Raw genomic sequence first — 18,939 nt, 5'->3', positions numbered from 1 at the left:
GGAAGATTGCAGAACTGAAATTAACCTTTCTCCTGGGCCCAGAAAATCATGCGAGTAACATTCATTATAAACAGTATGGCAACATCAACATGCCAAGATATCACAAAACAAGTTTATTTCCTAAGACCGTTGATGCAGCTGCAGTTTGTTAGCCTTAATACAGTAACTTGCTTAAATCAGAATTTGTTCTACTTGTGTTCATTTGCACTTCTGAATTCCAAGTTTTTCCGCTGGACGATCGTATAAAATTTTGAAAATTTTCTATAATGCTGTAATGTAGTTATCATTTCAGACGCGGACAACTGAGACATTCCATCATATTGGGATTGATCATCAGTTTTTCGCAATGTTCCACGATCATTTAAAATGTCTCATAACCATTATTTAGCTTAACACCATTCATTTTCAGTTAGTCTATATACGATGATTTGATGTTTACGAACAATGCAATTAAATTTCAAATTTGAAAGATGACACAATATGGAATTGCATAAACCGCTGTAACATAAATGTGGAAATGATCAACAGTTCTTAGCACGATGTTTCGCAATGAATGTTTACAAATTGTCAGTAATAATATAACAATGATGAAGTTTTTATGGATCGTAGTTGTAACGGTGAGGACGATGAATAAATATTGAAACGATTCGATATTGGTGCACGTAAGGCAGTTACCAAATAACGTTTAGTACTATCTGTCGCGTGGTGATGGATTGCTGTAGTAGTGGTGTGAGAGTTGCAGTTGTGGCGTTGTAGTGAAGAGGTAGAAGTGTGGTGGGTGTGTTGTCGTCTAGGAACAGTGGGGTCACTTGATGAGGTAAACAACTTGGTCGTACACTCCAAGAAAGATAGCTCCTCCCAAGGATATCCACATCACTCTTGGTACAATGCCATCGAACAATCTGTGGAAATAATAAACGCCGTGACCACTCATACGTACACACACACACACACACGCACGCATCATTCATTCACACACGCATCATACATTCACACACTCATTCATTCACACACACACACGCATCATTCATTCACAAACACGCACACATATATGAATACATATATATTTATGAAAAAAACATGTAACACAGCAGATGACCTTAATTGATTACAACATGAACAATTGAACAAAGAACAAACCCATTGATTCCCTTATGACGGTAAACATGTTGGATGGCTGTGATGACGTTTCCTCGCGATAGGTCGGAGGTATGCTGTTTAGTGCGTGTGTGTGTGTGTGTTGTGTGCGTGAAGTTGCTTCAATTTGTTATTTTATATTCGATATTAAATAAAGGCATCATTTAAGTAACGTATAACAGTTTATTTTTTCACGACCTAATATCGTTATATATATATTAATTGTAGTTTGCATTTTTCCTATTTCGTGGTTTCTTTGGTCGCTGCTATTTTTTATGATTTGTTTCCACTGTCACTTATAATACCATCACCTTATTGGAAATTGGCAAAGTTTTCGGCTTCTACTATTCTTTCGTACAATAAGTGCTAATTTAAAACTTCTGAAAAATTTTATGTTGCAGCCACGATCGTCATTTAATTGAATTAAATTCCTTCATTATAGAGATATAACCTGAAAAGGCCTTACAAGTATGAAGGCAACCATTTCAAATCTTTTTAATAGATTTTCATTTATTATATTTCATTTACCCAAAATAAAAACATTTTGACATTCCAATTATTTGAACTTGGAAACACTATCCCTTTTCTCAACTATCTGATTTATAAGTGAAAGGACGAAACATCACAGAGCCGGGTTCTACACAATATACTGCGATTGACAGATTGAAGTTTTATTGATTAGGTCTTTACTGCTAGGATAAGACGATGGATTGAGTGGGAGTTGAGTGTGGAGAATTAGTTCTAATTAGAGCAGCAAATCCAGACCTATGTTAGGTCACCTAACATACATGGTTCGACGTCCGTAAAAACAGAATTTAACTTTACTAACCCACCAAACTTATTTACTACAATGTTTTTTTCTCAAAGTCGACAAATTGATATGTAATCATAGCACGTACATAAGAATTTTGTTCACTGAAAAAACTTTTGATAATAATTTTAATATAAAAAAATTTATTAAATTTTCATTAATGAAAGCTTGAGTTGGTTTCCCCTGAAGTCCCTCTTATCTGGTCCAAAAAGGGACGGTTTCATAGGTTAGGGACCCTCGAGCTAACATAATCCTCCTATCTATTCTCTTACTAGTTTAATAACCTCGCCTACAATTTTAGTGATTCTGATTTACAAAACAGAAGTTAATTTCACAGTAGTAGTTAGCATTTGAATGATAATGAATATTTTTACAACTTTTCTGAAATATCCTTACCTTGGCTAGCATGATTCTTGTTTTTGCAACATCGAGCGGCGTGGTGGTTGCTGCTGCTATGCCACCTGTTGGTCAGTTGAGTCGCAGTTCAAATTCATTAGTGACTGACCGCTTAGTAACGTTTCATAAAGATTGTTTTAAACATGTCAAATAATATTATGTAGAACATTTACTTTACCCGCAAGCGCACAATAACATAACAACTATCATGACAACACGACACACACCACAGACAACAACCTGCTATTGCACCACAAACGGCTGACTGCCACGGAAGCACCTGACTGTCCTGGTTTCGACCCCATGTCACCTGAATTGCGGAGAAAAGTTAATGTCATGTACCTCAACAATTTAAATCAATTGTAATGTCAATATACTCAATATTCTCAGAGAAAGGTCGCTCTGATGATATCGAGAAAACTATAAAAAGCTTCTTAATAATCAAAATCAAAGTATGTTACCGATGAACAAAATAAAATGAAAACAAAACATACAAATAACAACCAACTTTTAAATATTCCCATATAGGAAACTGTACAATGGAAAAAGGAATTTCCCTCAATACTGTGCTCATGTAGCCTCTGTAGAAACCTCTCCAGCCCTGCATATGATCACGTTAAAAAATTATTTGCTACTTGAAGGCGAACCCTAGCACATTAATTCACAAACATCCTCGTGTATAAATGTCCTCATATATTCGCTCCATTAGAGTTCTTGCAATATCAAAAACCTTACTGTGATTAAAATCAAAATTTAATAAACGGTTGCACACATTTAAAATTAACGTGCAAAACAAGGTATAATTAATTTCTGAAATAGTGAAACAGTTTACGTTCCACCACCTCTGATTTTAATAATTTTTCTCAACTTTTTTGCTGTACCCCACGAACGTTCAATATACTAGACAAGGGCGTTACCAATGTCGATCGATCAATATCGGTAACCTGAAAACTCGGTACCTATAATAGGTATTGGTAATGAAGAAAAAAAGCCGATATTGGTAAATTACTGAAGTATCGGTATTTACTGGTGTATCAATACAGATTAGTGTATGCAGGTTAGAATAATGTATGGAGGATTAATTGTATTCAGGATCAAATGAACGGAATTAAGTGTAGGCGAACCGAAAACGTATAAAAAAAATTAATTTCATAAAACTGTAATACTGCCATAAAAATAGATTGTAATACATGAAAAAATAATGTGAACGTACAAGTGGTAACCTCATTTTGATAGGTCAGTCGAGATAGTGTGAGAGGCGATTTGGAGGATGATACCATGGCTCTCTGCTTGATCACTTCCACTGGCACTCTCACCAAGCACGCCACCTTCAGGCACAAACATCAAACTTCATTTTTCATATTATTACACGTACTTATGTTAACTTATTTGAAAGGTAAAGGTTATGTAAAACCGAGATGAAGCGTTAATATAATTTAAAATTAAATACAAAAATGCACCGACCAGTGATTTTAGCTAAATGACCGAATAGTTGATCTATTATTTGGCCAAGACTGAAAACTAAAAACCCATAATTTTGAAAAAAATTCAATTTTTTAGATTTAAAAACAAGCTATTGAGAAGAACAGTAAGCTTTACGTCTATCCAACAATCCTTTATCAAGATAATATTTATTGTCTTGGTTAAATTCAGATGTTTTAACAGTTTTAACTTCATTCTATTCTTATAATGTATAATTTTAGGCTTTAAAGACAGCACCCACACTGAAACAGCACTGTAAGCCTTATTATGACACTGGTTGAAAATGGATTTGATTTATAATGACTAGTACTAAAATGTTAACTAACACAAAATTGTCTCATAACTAAAAACCTTATTCCAATATATATATATATATTATATATATATATATATATACATATATATATATGACCGTCATCGTATATATATATAAATATATATATATATATAAATATATATATATATATATATATATGGTTGGTAATAGACCATAAATATTACAATATTCTATAAATTCTACCGAATGTTTGGCGTTAATATGTTTGTAGTTCGTTTTTTCGATATATATATATATATATATATATATTTAATTTTCTTTTTTTGGTCTCCGAATCATTCATGCTTTTGTTTTGTTTGATTGAATAAAAGTGATTTTTTTTTTTTTTTGATATATATTTATTTTTTTTAATTTTTTTTCATTTATTTTATTTATTTTCTCAAAAAAGAGGGGTAAACTAAAAAGCAACCAAATGCTTGTAGGAAAGTCACCCTATCCAAATGAAATTAAAATTGATCAACATAAATTAAAAATTAAAGTAGTTCAACAAAAATCTAGTCGGTCAGATAAAAAAGTTGGACTATAGGGTGAGTGAAACTAATTCCCACTTTTACGAAACTTATATTTTCTGTTAGTATTATTTATTTAAAAACATAATTTGACCACAGGAACACTCAGGATGATCAGGAAATTTTTTTAGAACCAAAAAACGACATGTTATGCTGCCTTATTATATACACATACCTGGGAGTGACGTCGTTTAGCATAGAATGTTTAAAAGTTCATATTGATTGTGATTTTGTATTAAAAACTAACACAAATATTTATAAATTCTTGTCGAATATTGAAAAAAAAAATTTATTTCGGAAATAATATGTTATAAATTAAATATTATTACTAAATTCCACTTTTGAAATTTTCTCTTCATGTCAATAAATTTTTTATCGCCATTGTTTTAGTCTGTCGCGTTTCTTAATTAATCTTAATAATTGGTCATTAACGTTCTTTCTGAAGGTTTTTTTTCATAATTATTGTCTTTATGAAATATATAATTAGTATATACAATTTGCCGTAATCCGCTCAATATAAATAATTTAAAAAAAATAATTGAAAGTTCATTCCTAAATTAGTTCAATCAATCAATCAATCAATCAATCAATCAATCAATCAATCAATCAATCAATCAATCAATCAATCAATCAATCAATCAATCAATCAATCAATCAATCAATCAATCAATCAATCAATCAATCAATCAATTGAAATGTATACAGCGCGTTTTTCATTGTATTCAATGGTGCTATCCAAACGACGTGCACAAGTGCACGCGCAATTAAACGCATCATACTGCCCATATGATAACCTTGGACATATGGTATAGACTGGTTTCGAACCCGATGACTTGAACATCATCGACCAACACTCTAACCACTACAACATAGCCGCGGTGAAGTTAAGTTCAATAAATACAGTGACAATTTTTTTTAATTGTACTTCTTCTAATAGTGTTACTGCGTTTCTATTACAGATTATTGTAGTTGTCATGGATACAGTAGTCCAATTTGACGTTAATGCATGTGTAATATGTCGAGACTCCGAAGGTACTGACATTACAGCTGTAAAAGCAAAGATGTTGATTTATTCAATTACTTGTCAAGTAATCAACCTGTCATTAAGGTGCATGAGAAATGTCAAAGAAATTACACGTATATACCTACTGAAAAAATAAGACGCACATTGGACGCAAATGAGGAAACAGTAGCTAAAAAATTTCTTAGATCCGGCTTTGAAAAGTTTAATTGGAAAAAAATTGTTTTTATGTGCACAACCTGCAGCTGTTGATGTTAAAAATCCGAAAAAAAAGGATATAATTTGTCAGGCCAAAACTGATACCATGCATTCAACAATTCAGAGAGTATGCAGGGAAAGACAAGATAAATGGGTATTTGAAGTGAGTGGCCGGATTGAGACGAGTGGTGACTTGCATGCAGCAGATGCAGTTTATCACAAGAACTGTTATAGAAAATTTGTGACACCACCTCAAAAAGTTAAACCTGTCGGTCGCCCCCCACACGAAAATGCAGCTGAAATATTCAATATGATTTGTAATAATTTTGAAAATTCAGATTCCGAACTCCTAACAGTCGATAATCTCATTGAAGAGATGACACTTTTGTGTGATGATCCATCTGATGTTTATTCATCGCGTTATATGAAAAGCAAACTATATGAAAGATATGGGGACGACCTATTCATTGCTGATTTCAGTAACCGCAAAAATGTCATTTGCTTTAATAATACTGCAAAACGTTTAATTAATGACTCATGGTATTCAGAACGAGAAAGTGATATAGTTTCGGAAAGTAAGAGAATTGTCGAAACAGCTGCAAAGCTCATAAAGAACAGCATCCGTGAGAAAATATTCGACACCGAATCATATCCAGCTGAAAATCAAATAAAAGACAAAATTGTTATGTCTGAATGGGTGCCTGATCTACTACTAACTTTTCTCAAAAAAATGATATGTGATGAAATGAAACAAATTTCTCTAGGGCATTGCATAGTGCAAGCCAGTCGACCAAAGTCAGTTATATCTCCTATTTTGTTTGGCGTGGGAATATCTATCGACCACAAATTAGGTGGAACTGGAATTTTACATATTTTGTCAAGATTGGGATTATCCATTTCCCCTGGTGAAATTACTCGTTATAAGCAATCAGTGGTGCAAACGGAAGATGCTAATTTGCCTGCAAGTAGTCCTGATTTTTTCACACAGTGGTCTGGTGACAACGTTGACCATAATGTCGCAACAGTAGATGGTTTGGGAACGTTTCACGGAATGGGTATGATCTCCATGACAACAAAAATAAATATGAATACCATAACTGAAGATGAAACCCTATCTACAAGTGAATTTAAATTGATTAAAAGACTTGCACGTGTGAATGTTGCCCGCATAGCTTTAAAAACTCATGTACCGATGCTGCGTTATTATGCACCCAACATACCAGTTTTGTCAAAACTTAAATTTAAGCCACTCATCCAACTGCAATATCCGTACAGTCTTCCGGCTAGTACTAATCATGATTTGTTATGGCAATTTGGAGTTTACAATCGAGGGGAAGCTGATCCTCAACCAAACTGGTCTGGATACATGCAAGATGTGAACATAGGTGAACATTCATTGCCTGCAGACATACGAATGCAGCCAATTTTGGATCAAAATCCAAACGACAGATCTTGCATTTTATCAACGTTATCTTACGTACGCAATCAGGCATCTAAACTTCAAATTGAAACGGCATGCATAACTTTCGATCAGCCATTGTGGATAAAGGCGGTAGAAATCATTGAATCAGAATCGCTTGGTATGGTGTGCCGGCTTGGTACATTTCACATGATTATGAATTTTCTCGGAAGTATTGGTACTGTGATGGCTGGCTCAGGGATTTCTGAAATTCTTGAATGTTGTTATGGCCCCAACGCTATTATACATATGTTGAGTGGCAAGGCTGTGGCAAGAGCACTTCGGGGTCATTTTCTAATTGAATCAGCTCTCCATATCATGATAATGAAGAATGTTTTAAATACAGATGAACCACCAGTCACTGGATCAATTTCACATGATGACATTAATGAACTTCTTTCGTTCTATGATAAGGTTAATAATGGAAAAGTAAACATAAATGACATTGACTATCCACAATCAATGATCAATTTGGACAGGGCGTTGTCAGCATATAAATCCAACATAGCAAACAGATCAAGGACAGCAAAGCTATGGTTGCAATATCTTAAGTATATTGATGTTTTGAAAACAGTCATTCGTGCTGAACGCACTTGTGATTGGAATCTTCATTTGGTAGGTGTTTCAAAAATGTTGAATCTTTTTGCAGTGACCGGACATAATAATTACGCCAAATGTGCCAGACTTTACCTTCAACTGATGCTCGAATTGCCAGATAGATATCCATGGATCAATGATATTTTCTACTCCGGCTTTCATGCTGTTCGACGTTTAGACAGATACTGGGGTGGCCTCTCTACGGACCTTGCAATTGAGCAAGTGATGATGCGAGCAGTGAAAAGCAGAGGTGGATTGACGCACGGTAGAGGAATGAATGAAAGCGTAAGAGCTATTTGGGTGCACAGTTTGCATAAATGTGCCGGTGTTCACGCATCTGTTAATTCTTTGGTTGGTATGGATGTAACATCTGAAAACGACATACATGTTGATCTTGGAAAGTCAAGGGTTTCAAGAGATTTTCAGGATTTAGGAAAAATATTAAAGTTTTTACAAATACAAAACCCTTTTGACGTTTCTGAGAACAATCTTTGTTGCATTTCAAATGGAATAATTGCAGCTGATGCAGACAACATAAATTGTGATCAATCGGAAGAAATTGGTTTGAAAATTATGCTTAAGATGAATGATGTCAGTTTTTCAGATGTGGTGATGAAGAGAGCTGACCAAGTTCGTACCCTTTCGCATCTGTGCACAAAAGTTAGAGTTCGTGGAGAAGAAGTTGTTATTAATCATCAAATTTTATTTGCAAGGCTACTGGTTATAATGTCACAAAATGGGAACTTAGAGCAATGCTTTCAACATGAATTAACGGCTACGCCAACTTCTTTGTTCAAAGGCGATGGTCTACGAAAAACTGACAAATCTTCGTTAGCCAAACTGCTAACTAAAAATATTAACACGTCTTTAGAATTGGACTCTTCTTCATCATTCGTTTTGGATGGAGGGTGTTTATTGCATAGAGTTGTTTGGCCGAAATCAGGCACTTACCTCGATATTGTGAATATGTACATACAATATGTGAAAAAAAGATATCCGAACTGTTGCATTGTATTTGACGGGTATGGTAACGGTCCTAGCACAAAGGACCACGAACACTTAAGAAGAGTTTCATCCACTTCACCAGACATAATATTTCAAGAGTGGACACCTGTCTACCAAAATCAAACAAAATTTTTGCAGAATCGCAACAACAAAAAATCATTTATTGAGTTGTTATCAAATCATTTAAACATGCATGGATTTACCGTTATTAAGGCTTTAAATGACGCAGATACGTTGATTGTGAAAACTGCCATTAACATAGCATCAGCTGAACAAAATGTCGTCGTTGTTGCTGATGACACCGACATATTGGTCATGCTTCTTTATCATTGGAAGCCAGAAATGAGGAGCATATACATGTTGTCAGAAATGAATCGAACTCGCTCTGCACGAATCCAATTGATACCAGTGGTTGATATATACAATGCTATCGGAAACAAAGCTACAAAGCAACTTTTGACAATACATGCAATTAGTGGTTGCGATACCACTTCAGCACTTTATGGTCGTGGTAAAAATTGCGTGTTTCAGAAAATTGTGAAGTCGAAGGAGTTATTCGAGCTAACAGAAATAATTGGTGCTTACGATGTTGGAAAGGTGGATATTACACGTGCCGGTTTAAAGCTGCTTGTCCACTTATACGGAGGTAAGGAAAACGACTCTCTAAATCATTTGCGTTATAATGCTTACATGAACTTAATTGCCACGTGCAAAACCAGTCCATCTCCAGAACGCCTTTCCCCAACCGAGAGAGCTGCCTACTACCACATTCTTCGAGTACATCTTCAAGTTGTTCAATGGAAGTCGCTTATGGATACTCAACTAAATCCAGAAGACTGGGGGTGGAAAATGAAAAATGGAGAATACGTGCCAATCACTACAGATTTACCACCAGCATTAGAAGATATGCTCAGTGTGATCAGTTGCAAATGCAAAACAGGTTGTAATTCTCAACTCTGTACTTGTCGTAAGCATGGCTTACATTGTGAGGCCGCATGCAAAAATTGTTATGGAGAACAATGTAACAACAGCGAACAATTAACAACTTCTCAAGCATATGACACTGATTTCCTGGAAGATATTGATGTAGGCGTATATGATGAAGAGAACACAACACTTGGATATGATGAAAATACAATTTATTTCGATGATGTAACATGGTTGAATGAAGAAATCGTTGAAACTGGAGTATATTTTGATATGTAATAAAATAATTGTTAATTGTGTTGTTTTCAATAATATTGATTTTTTATTATTCAGAACAATCACAACATTACCACAAATTTAAATATAGAACACAAATGTATGAATCGATCAATGGTTCAATTTCAATGTAATGTATATATGTGTAGCGGCCATTTTGAATTTTTGTCAATAAAAAATTTTCCTGACTCCCGTGTCAATTCCTGTCATTTTTCCCATTAATTACAAGTGATAAGCTTTCTAAAAATACCAAATTTATAAAAGTGGGAATTTGTTCATGTAATTAATTTTTATCTGACTAACTAATCAATGATTAAATTAGTTTGAAATAAAAGATACATGGGGAGTATATTCTTTAGTTATTACGATTGTTTCTATTATTGTTAATAATATTTAATTTAAAATAATCAAAACCTAACTATTAAACACAGATAACCAATAAAGATAACAAAAATTCAATAAGTACATATAATTAATAACATTATTTGAATCCAGTAAATTCAAATAATATCAGACAGAATATAGAAGTCAAAAGAAATTATACATAGATCCATTCATACAATACACGCATTCAATTATTCACACATACTCACACACATACATGCACATAACACATAGGGTACATAGAAATAAACAACATAGTTTTATATAGTCGATAATAACAAACACTTCCTAATTCAAGAAAATAGTATTTTTTTGAATCAGGTAGCGTTTAATTTTAGATTTAAACAAATGCAAGTGACTGAGAGCTTTAATCTCAAGTGGAATCACCGTGTCCCAGACCTTTGGTCCTATTAGTTTCAAACATATTTATTAATTTTATTCGGGCTGGATTTGAATAAAAAGTGGGATTGTGTCTATGAATGGTATTTATTAGAGTGGCTTACTATGAATGGTATTTATTTGAGTAAAAAAATCTTTATAAGAAGGTGGAAGTAATTCATGTAGGTATTTAAACATGAAAATTGAGACAAAGTATACATGGATGTTGTTTATATTTAAAATTTTCAAAACAGGGTAATATTTTGAAACAGAGCAAAACGGATGGAGATTTAGTAACAAACGAATGAAACGGTTTTGACACCGTTTGACCTGATTCAAGTGCACAGCAGGACAATTACCCCAAAGTAAGTTACAATAAACGAGATGAGGATAAATGAGTGTATTATACAGTTCCAAAAGTATATTTCTATTTAGTTTATGGTTGATCTTGTGTAGTATACCTATTAATTTGTTAAATTTGTCAGAAATAAAATTAATATGGTTGTCCCAGGAAAGATTATCTTTAACTAAGACTCCAAGAAACCTAATTGAATCAGATCGGGCAATATTGTTAGTGTTAATATTAATATTCAAGTCAGGCAAAGAATTTGTTAAAATTCTCAGATCATGGTTTTATTAAACTGTCATTCCCTGTTTGTAGTAAACAGCATTTTTTGGTGAATAAAATGGTTCACTCATGGCACCGCATTGACGGAGACAAATTTTCTGAGCTTATCGTTAATTCACCGTTTCTTCACTTATCGGAAAGCTTGAATGTTGATCAATCATTGCAAATATTCACTGATGAGTTTCTTAAAATTGCTGATCAAGTAGCTCCTCTTAGGCCTCTTCATTCTCGTTTTGTTCCTGTTGCCCCATGGTTCGATGATGATTGTAGATCATTGAAAGTTAAGTGTCGGCGAATTGAGAGATAACTTAAGGGTCGGTCTGATAAACATTTATTAGTACTGGCGCTTACTGAAAAATCAAAGTTATTTGCTAAAAAGAAAAATGATTATTGGTCTAATCAGGTTCGTCTGCATTTGAATCAGCCAAACAAACTATGGTCCACTGTTAACAAAATTCTTTGTAGAAAGCCTGTTGTGAATTCTGCGGTGTCTGGCGTTGATGTATCGACTCATGATTTGTCTAAATTCTTTTACAACAAAATTAATTCCATAAGGGAGTCAGTGCAATCTGGGGATTATGTTTTTTTTAATGCCCCATTGGATGTCGGTGGAACCTGTGCATTGTTGGCATTTCAGGAATGTACGGGTGCTGATATTCGTAAAGTTGTACTTGACTCCCCGTCTAGCTGTTCTTCGTTTGATTTGGTTCCACCCCATATTTTTAAGAAATATATTGACTTATTCCTTTGATTTGTATTGCATATTGTCAATCTATCCCTTAGTTCTGGCCAGTTTCCCTCTTTACTGAAACATGCTGTGGTCATCTACACTTTGAAAAAACCTAGCCTTGATAAAAACACATTAGCTAACATCGCCCGGTCTCTTACCTTCCGTTTTTGGCTAAAATTATTGAGAGAACTGCCAACAAGTAGCTGCTTTGCTATTTGTCTGTTAATGGTCTTCATCTGTCTTGCCAATCTGGTTATCGGTGATTCCATTCGACTGAAACTGCACTCATCAATTTAGCTTCAGAATTGTTTATGGCAATTGATGAGCAAAAGATTTCGCTCCTTGTTCTGCTTGACATGAGTGCGGCTTTTGATTGTGTCGATCATGTGATTTTAATTGATAAGTTACAGCATTTATCTAGTCTTTCGGGTATCGTCCTTTCTTGGTTGAAATCTTACTTGTGCGATCGTACTCAGCAATTTTTGTTTAGTGGTGAAGTATCTGATGTTGAAAGATTGTCGTTTAATGTTCCTCAGGGATCTGTGTTGGGTCCGTTGCTGTTCTTGTTGTATGTGTCTGATCTTTTGAAAGTTGTTAATAGACATGGTTTTAAATGTCAGGCTTTTGTTTATGATGTCCAAATATTAGCTAGTTGTTCTCACTCTGGTTTTGCTGACTTGTTGGATAACCTTATTCTGTGCTTGTCTGATTTTTTTGAAGTTGTTAATATGCATGGTTTTAAATGTCAGGCTTTTGCTGATAATGTCCAAATATTAGCTAGTTGTTCTCATTCTGGTTTTGCTGAGTTGTTGGATAACCTTGTTCTTTGTTAGTAAAAGTTCTTTGTCAGATGTTAGTAAATGGATGTCATCTAATCGCTTGAAATTAAATAATAGTAAAACAAATTTTGCCCATCGGTACATGGCAGCAGTTGTCTAGGATTGATATTAAGTGTTTATTTTCTGAAAGGATGAGTATTGATTTTTGTATGAGTGCTAGTAATCTGGGTATGATATTTGACACAAATATGCCTATGGAGCCACATATTAAGCGTCTTGCTAGAGACTGTTCAAATCAACTAAGGTTGTTGAGATCAGTAAAACATTCACTTGATGTTCATACACTGAGTTGTCTGGTTCATGCTTTTATACATTCTAAGGTAAATTATTGTAATGGCCTATTCTATGGACTGTCACAAAGAGTTATTCAGATGTTGCAGTCCATTCAGAATAAAGCTGCTAAACTTGTGTCTGGACGTTCTAGGCCTGATCATGTCAGTCCCATTTTGAGAGACTCACACTGGCTGCCTGTTAAAAAACGTATTACTCTTGAAATTGCAATGCTTATGTTCAAATGCTTGAATGGTATTGCACCTAGCTATCTAATTGATAGGTGCACTGCACGTCTTGTTCCAGGGCATTCCTACAAGTTGCGTTCTAATGATCGTGACTTACTTTTTTGTGGCCACAACAAATCTTGTTACAAGTTCAAGAAATTTTTCAGTTGTTGAGCCATCTGTATGGAATAGCCTGCCTTTGGAACTGCGTGCTTCGGGGCGTTCAATTTTATCCTTCAGGAGGGAACTAAAAACGTTTCTGTTTGCGCAATGAGCGCTTTGGTTGTTGTTTCCTTGTGATTTGTTGATTTCTTTCAGCGTCTTTGAAATTTGTTGAAAGGGCGCTAAATAAATTTACCTAATATATATATATATATATATATATATATATATATATATATATATATATATATATATATATATAATGTATATGGAAGATGTTTGGGTCAAAAATTTTTATATCTGGAATTGCCCAATTCTTAACGACAACCACCAGTTACAAGCAGTGGGCCTAGACTTTTTGCTTGAAGCACACAAGGAAACGTGGTTGCAGTTTATCTCGTGCCCAAGAGAGCACTGTTGTAAGCAGTGCACCTAGCCTTTGGGTCAAAGGTCCCTGTTCCACAAGGCAGTGGATTTAGAATCGAAGATCATCCGCTGTTGGAGCCGTTGTTGTAAGATCCATCCTCCGCCTCTTTCACCGTTGTCTTCTTTCTTCTGGTGTAGTTGGTTCGCGACATCTTATTCCGTATTATTCGATGCAATCCTAGGTGGTCTCCCTGCCCAGGACTTTCCCCTATCACCTGGGTACGCGCCTCATAGCCAGTGCACCCCAGCATGAAGGTTTTTGCTGAAAGCCATGAACTCTCCCTGTTGAACAGTTATTTCAAGAAGAGGGCAGAACATTTGATCATATATAAAAGCGGGATGTCATGAACACAAATTGACTTTATTAAAAGTTAAAAGAAGGTTAAAGATCAATTACACTATTCCAAAGTTCAGAGGATTCAACAAAGCGCACAAACATCGTATATGAAAACATGATAAACGACGCATCACACACGAAGCATGTGATAGGCGGGGATCTTTTTGTCATATAAAAACCCGGTTACTGAGAAACAGCACCAAAAGATCTTAACCATTAGACCATCACGCCGCCCTTAACCGTTATTGTCGTCATACAACAACACAGACGACTATTCAGGAATACAAAAGTCATTCCAGGCGAAGCATGCATCCCTCAACATCGATTGCTAGTGGCTGATGTGATCATGGAACGATCACGCCCTGTGACTAATGGAATGCCTACTAGAATAAAGACATGGAAACTGAAGAACCCCATGTTTAGTGAGAAATTTGAGGAGTTGGTAATAGCACAGCTGGATCGTCTAGAGAAGGTAGACATAACCTAGAAATCTTTTCAGGACACCCTAATGAACGCTGTAACAGCTGTATGTGAAAAATCTGGACCAAAACGCCAAGCACAACCGCGAAACTAGGTGGCGGAACGAGACGGTGCAAACTGCTATTGTCAGTAAGAAAGCAGCTTTCAAACAATGGCAGAAGACGAAGACTGATGAAGATCGAAAGACATACAGATCAAAGAACACAGAACCAAAATGTCAGGCTGCGAAAGCTCGTGCAAATCAATGCAAAGTATGGCAGTCTGGAAGTAAATGCAAACAAATTCGGTCACTCTACTGAATAGCATATCAGGCCAAAAGACTGAAAAAAGATATAGCTGGTGCCACATGCATAAAGAATAATAAAGGCATCATAATAACTTTGCAAAATGAAGTGAAGGATCACTGAAAGGATTACATCGATCAGTTATTGAATGAAATAACTGTGGGGAAATAACTTAGGGGTCTCGTGGCCGAGTGGTTAGCGTGTCCGTCTACCACTCCCACGACCCGGGTTTGAATTTTGCAGTTTCTACAGGTACATCCGGGTAGCCGACCCCGGTCAACCCAGCCGTCCATCCTTTTGAGGTTGGTAAATAGGTAGACGATGTGAGTTGTCGCATGTTGGCTGGCGAGATGGCTCAGTGGTTCAAATGCTCGCCGAGTCAAACATCTCAATGGCTATCATATACTCAGCGTATATGATGCGGTGCTTGCGCGTGCACATAAATACATGTGTACGTCGTGTGAAAAGGATGAACAGCCTTTGTGGCGAAGATGGCTGCTTCAAATCAATAGATGAGGATTTGAAGAACATAATAAAAGATATATAGATAATATATATCTGTAACATTGTAAGTGGTTCTGCGTATGTCAGAGCTGCAATGATAAAGACTAATAATAAAAAAGAAATAAACCCTATTGGAGTAGACTTTAATGCACTTCCGGTGGAAGGACCGATTCAGGACATCACAGCTGAGGAGCTTACGGATGCGTTGAAGGCAATGAAGGTGGGTATAGCGACTGGTTTGTCTGGACTTACAAATGATATCATCAAGGCATCTGATGGGGCAGGCTTCAGAGCCCTCTTACCTATCTGTCGGGAGATGTGGAGTAAATCGATACTACCAGTGGAATGAAACAGAGCACAACCGTCCCGATATATAAAGAAAATGAAATCCACTGAAATGCTCCTCATATCGGAGAATACGTCTTCTGGAATATCCCCGAAAGTTATTGAAAAAGTCATTGAGAGAAGACTGTAGTCGTGCGTTCAATAGGTGGTTACCAGTACGGCTTCGTGGCAGGGAGATCCACCATTGATGCTATCTATATCATTCGTCAACTACAGGAAAAGTACATGGCAAAGCAAAAGCGGCTGTTCCATATCCAGGAAGGATATTGTGGAGGGATTTGGATTGTGGAGGGATGACGCAACAGCCGGTAACACGAATGAATTTGATATTAACGTCGGCGTCCATCAGGGATCAATACTCAGACCCATGCTCTTCATCACGGCGATGGAAGAAATAACCAAACAGATACGCTCAGATAACATATGGAATGTGATATATGCAGATGATATCATCCTGACGGCGGCTTCAGAACAAGACGCAGCCAGAAAGTTTGAGGTCTGGAATACCCAGCTCGCCGAACAGGGGCTAAAAGTAAACCTTGACAAATGTCAAATATTAAAAGTTTTTTATTTAACCTTAATAAACTTCATCAAGATGATAAAAGTCTCGTTAGAAAAATTGAGAAATTCAACCGCAAGTTGAATAATGCCGAAAACGCAGTGATCTTTATAAATAATAAATAATTGTATTTATGATAGCCTAAACTCAAATATATATGTGTATATATATATATATATATACATATATATACATATATATATATATTGGATTATTGATGAAAATATCGAACATTACCAGACCTGGAACGTTGGTGCGAATCATAACTTTGGCATTAGCCTAAAGTAAGTATACGTACTTATGCATCAGTTTAACCCCTCTCTCCCCCCCGTCACACACTGTCACGCTGGACAAATCCCTCCCTCTCCCCCAGCGTGACATAATTTTTGAATGACCCCTTATTTGTTTTAGCAAAATTAGAATAATATATAAGCGTGTGTGTTGTGTGTGTGCATGGGAGAAATTAGAGAACGATGGCAAGATTGGTAAGTAATGAAGGATATACTTACTACTTCTCCAAGGGCAGCTCCTGACATTTGAGTTATTGGCTGCGGTAGGCTATTCGGCGCATGTCCCTTGACAATTGTATATGTGCAGAAGAATAAGGCAGCTGCACTGGTGAAATAAACTTAGTTTCATCCAAAATATAGATTTTTATTATGATTACGCTATTAGCAGTTATTTTTGAAATAATTTTTAGCATCCAAAAATGTTAATTTCTCATTTTTATATGCACAAATTAAATCATTCTAGAATAAGTAAATTTAAAATTAGAAACACAACATTATATTATTTTGAAAAACAAACTAATATTAATTCAAACAGGTATAATAAATTAATAAAAATGTTCTGCACCTCCAGGGGCGGACCCAAGAAGAGCTGGAGTGATGCCTTTGTAAATTGATTTAAAGCCACCAGACTTATAGAAACCTTTGGATGATTGAAGACGTGTCTTAATGGCATCTAGAGGGAACAAAACCCCGTCCACACAAATCCCTGCTATTGAGCCACCCTACAATGATTTACAAAAAAATACAGTCACATAATTGTAATACAATCTATAAGCACGAAAAAATAGGCATTGTTATAAAAAAGAAAAACTAAAATGTAACATTTCACAGATTTCTACAACGCTGGAGTTAGGTTGAAACAACACTTAATCAATGATTCACTTAAAATATAATTTCCAACATTTATAATAATTTAATAAATCACAATAAATATTTGTTAATGATGTAGATTTTGCCGGGCGACATTCGAATTCCGCACCACGCGGTCCCGAACCGCGTCCGCATACGAATATCCACCCGAGCCTTCGCTTCGGCAGAGTCTTTCCTGGCCGGGATCCGCCACTCTACAATAGATCCTCTCAGGGTCTGAAAACACGGGCCGGGCGGAAGTTTGTTCGCGCCCTGCTTGTTGACTAGAGACGCCGACCTCGTCAACTATCAGCAAGTCTTTTTCAACATCCATTATTTTAGGTAGAATAATTAAGCCGAGCCAAACTTCAAGTGTACACTTCTTTTATTCAATAAAAGAAATAAAATAACAAACAAAATAATACAAATCAAACCTGTCTTTATTAAAAAAAACGATAAATCCAAAATTAATCTATTAATAATACAACTACCAAGCAAGAGACAAAACCTAAAATTAAAATAACAAACGACCCGCCTCCTATATCTCAACTCGCGGCCTTTTATATGTTTTTACCGCCATACCTACATAACGCTTTCTATATCATAGAAAATTCTATACTCGCATCTACCGTGTTTCCTCATATATAAGACATCCCTCAAATATAAGACCTAGCACGTTTTTTGTCTATTTTTCTAATATAAGCCCTCCCTCGAATATAAACCCTCCCTCGATTATAATTTCTAGTATGAATCAGCTGACAACAACAAAAACTTCTGTCAAAACCACACCGGAAACGTCAACTGCTGCAAGATTTTTCGTTTTTCGAGGATTTTTCGTTTTTCGAACTGTTTTTCCTCCTTCAAGCATATCCTGAGGTTACAAAGCTGTCAAAGTAAGGGTTGTTTTTTCTATTTAAATAAACTATTTTGTAACATTTTGCCCATATTTAAGATGAGTGGCAAGAGGAAAAGTTACTCTGTCGAACACAAAAAAGGAATTGTGGAAGAATGCAGAGATCAAAATATTACTGCATTTTGCAAAGAGAAGAAGTTGGACGTACGAATGGTTAGGAAATGGCGAGCACAGTATGA

The 18,939-nt window shown here is 35.6% G+C and overlaps 1 protein-coding gene across 1 annotated transcript; it reads right to left on the bottom strand.

The window, feature by feature from the left end:
• Positions 1 to 805: 805 nt before the first annotated feature.
• On the bottom strand, positions 806 to 17,717 carry HELRODRAFT_79715 (hypothetical protein; the record flags this gene model as incomplete). The annotated part of the gene is made up of 8 exons (XM_009019693.1): positions 806 to 902; positions 1,141 to 1,214; positions 2,345 to 2,409; positions 2,582 to 2,654; positions 2,853 to 2,945; positions 3,568 to 3,672; positions 17,218 to 17,318; positions 17,564 to 17,717. Coding segments are annotated over 8 exons (762 nt in total), but the record flags the coding sequence as incomplete, so codon positions are not given.
• Between the last annotated feature and the right edge of the window lie 1,222 nt (positions 17,718 to 18,939).

Source organism: Helobdella robusta (genome assembly GCF_000326865.2).
Source record: "Helobdella robusta unplaced genomic scaffold HELROscaffold_25, whole genome shotgun sequence".
Lineage (NCBI taxonomy): Eukaryota > Metazoa > Annelida > Clitellata > Rhynchobdellida > Glossiphoniidae > Helobdella > Helobdella robusta.
This window is presented reverse-complemented; position numbering and strand designations above follow the sequence as displayed.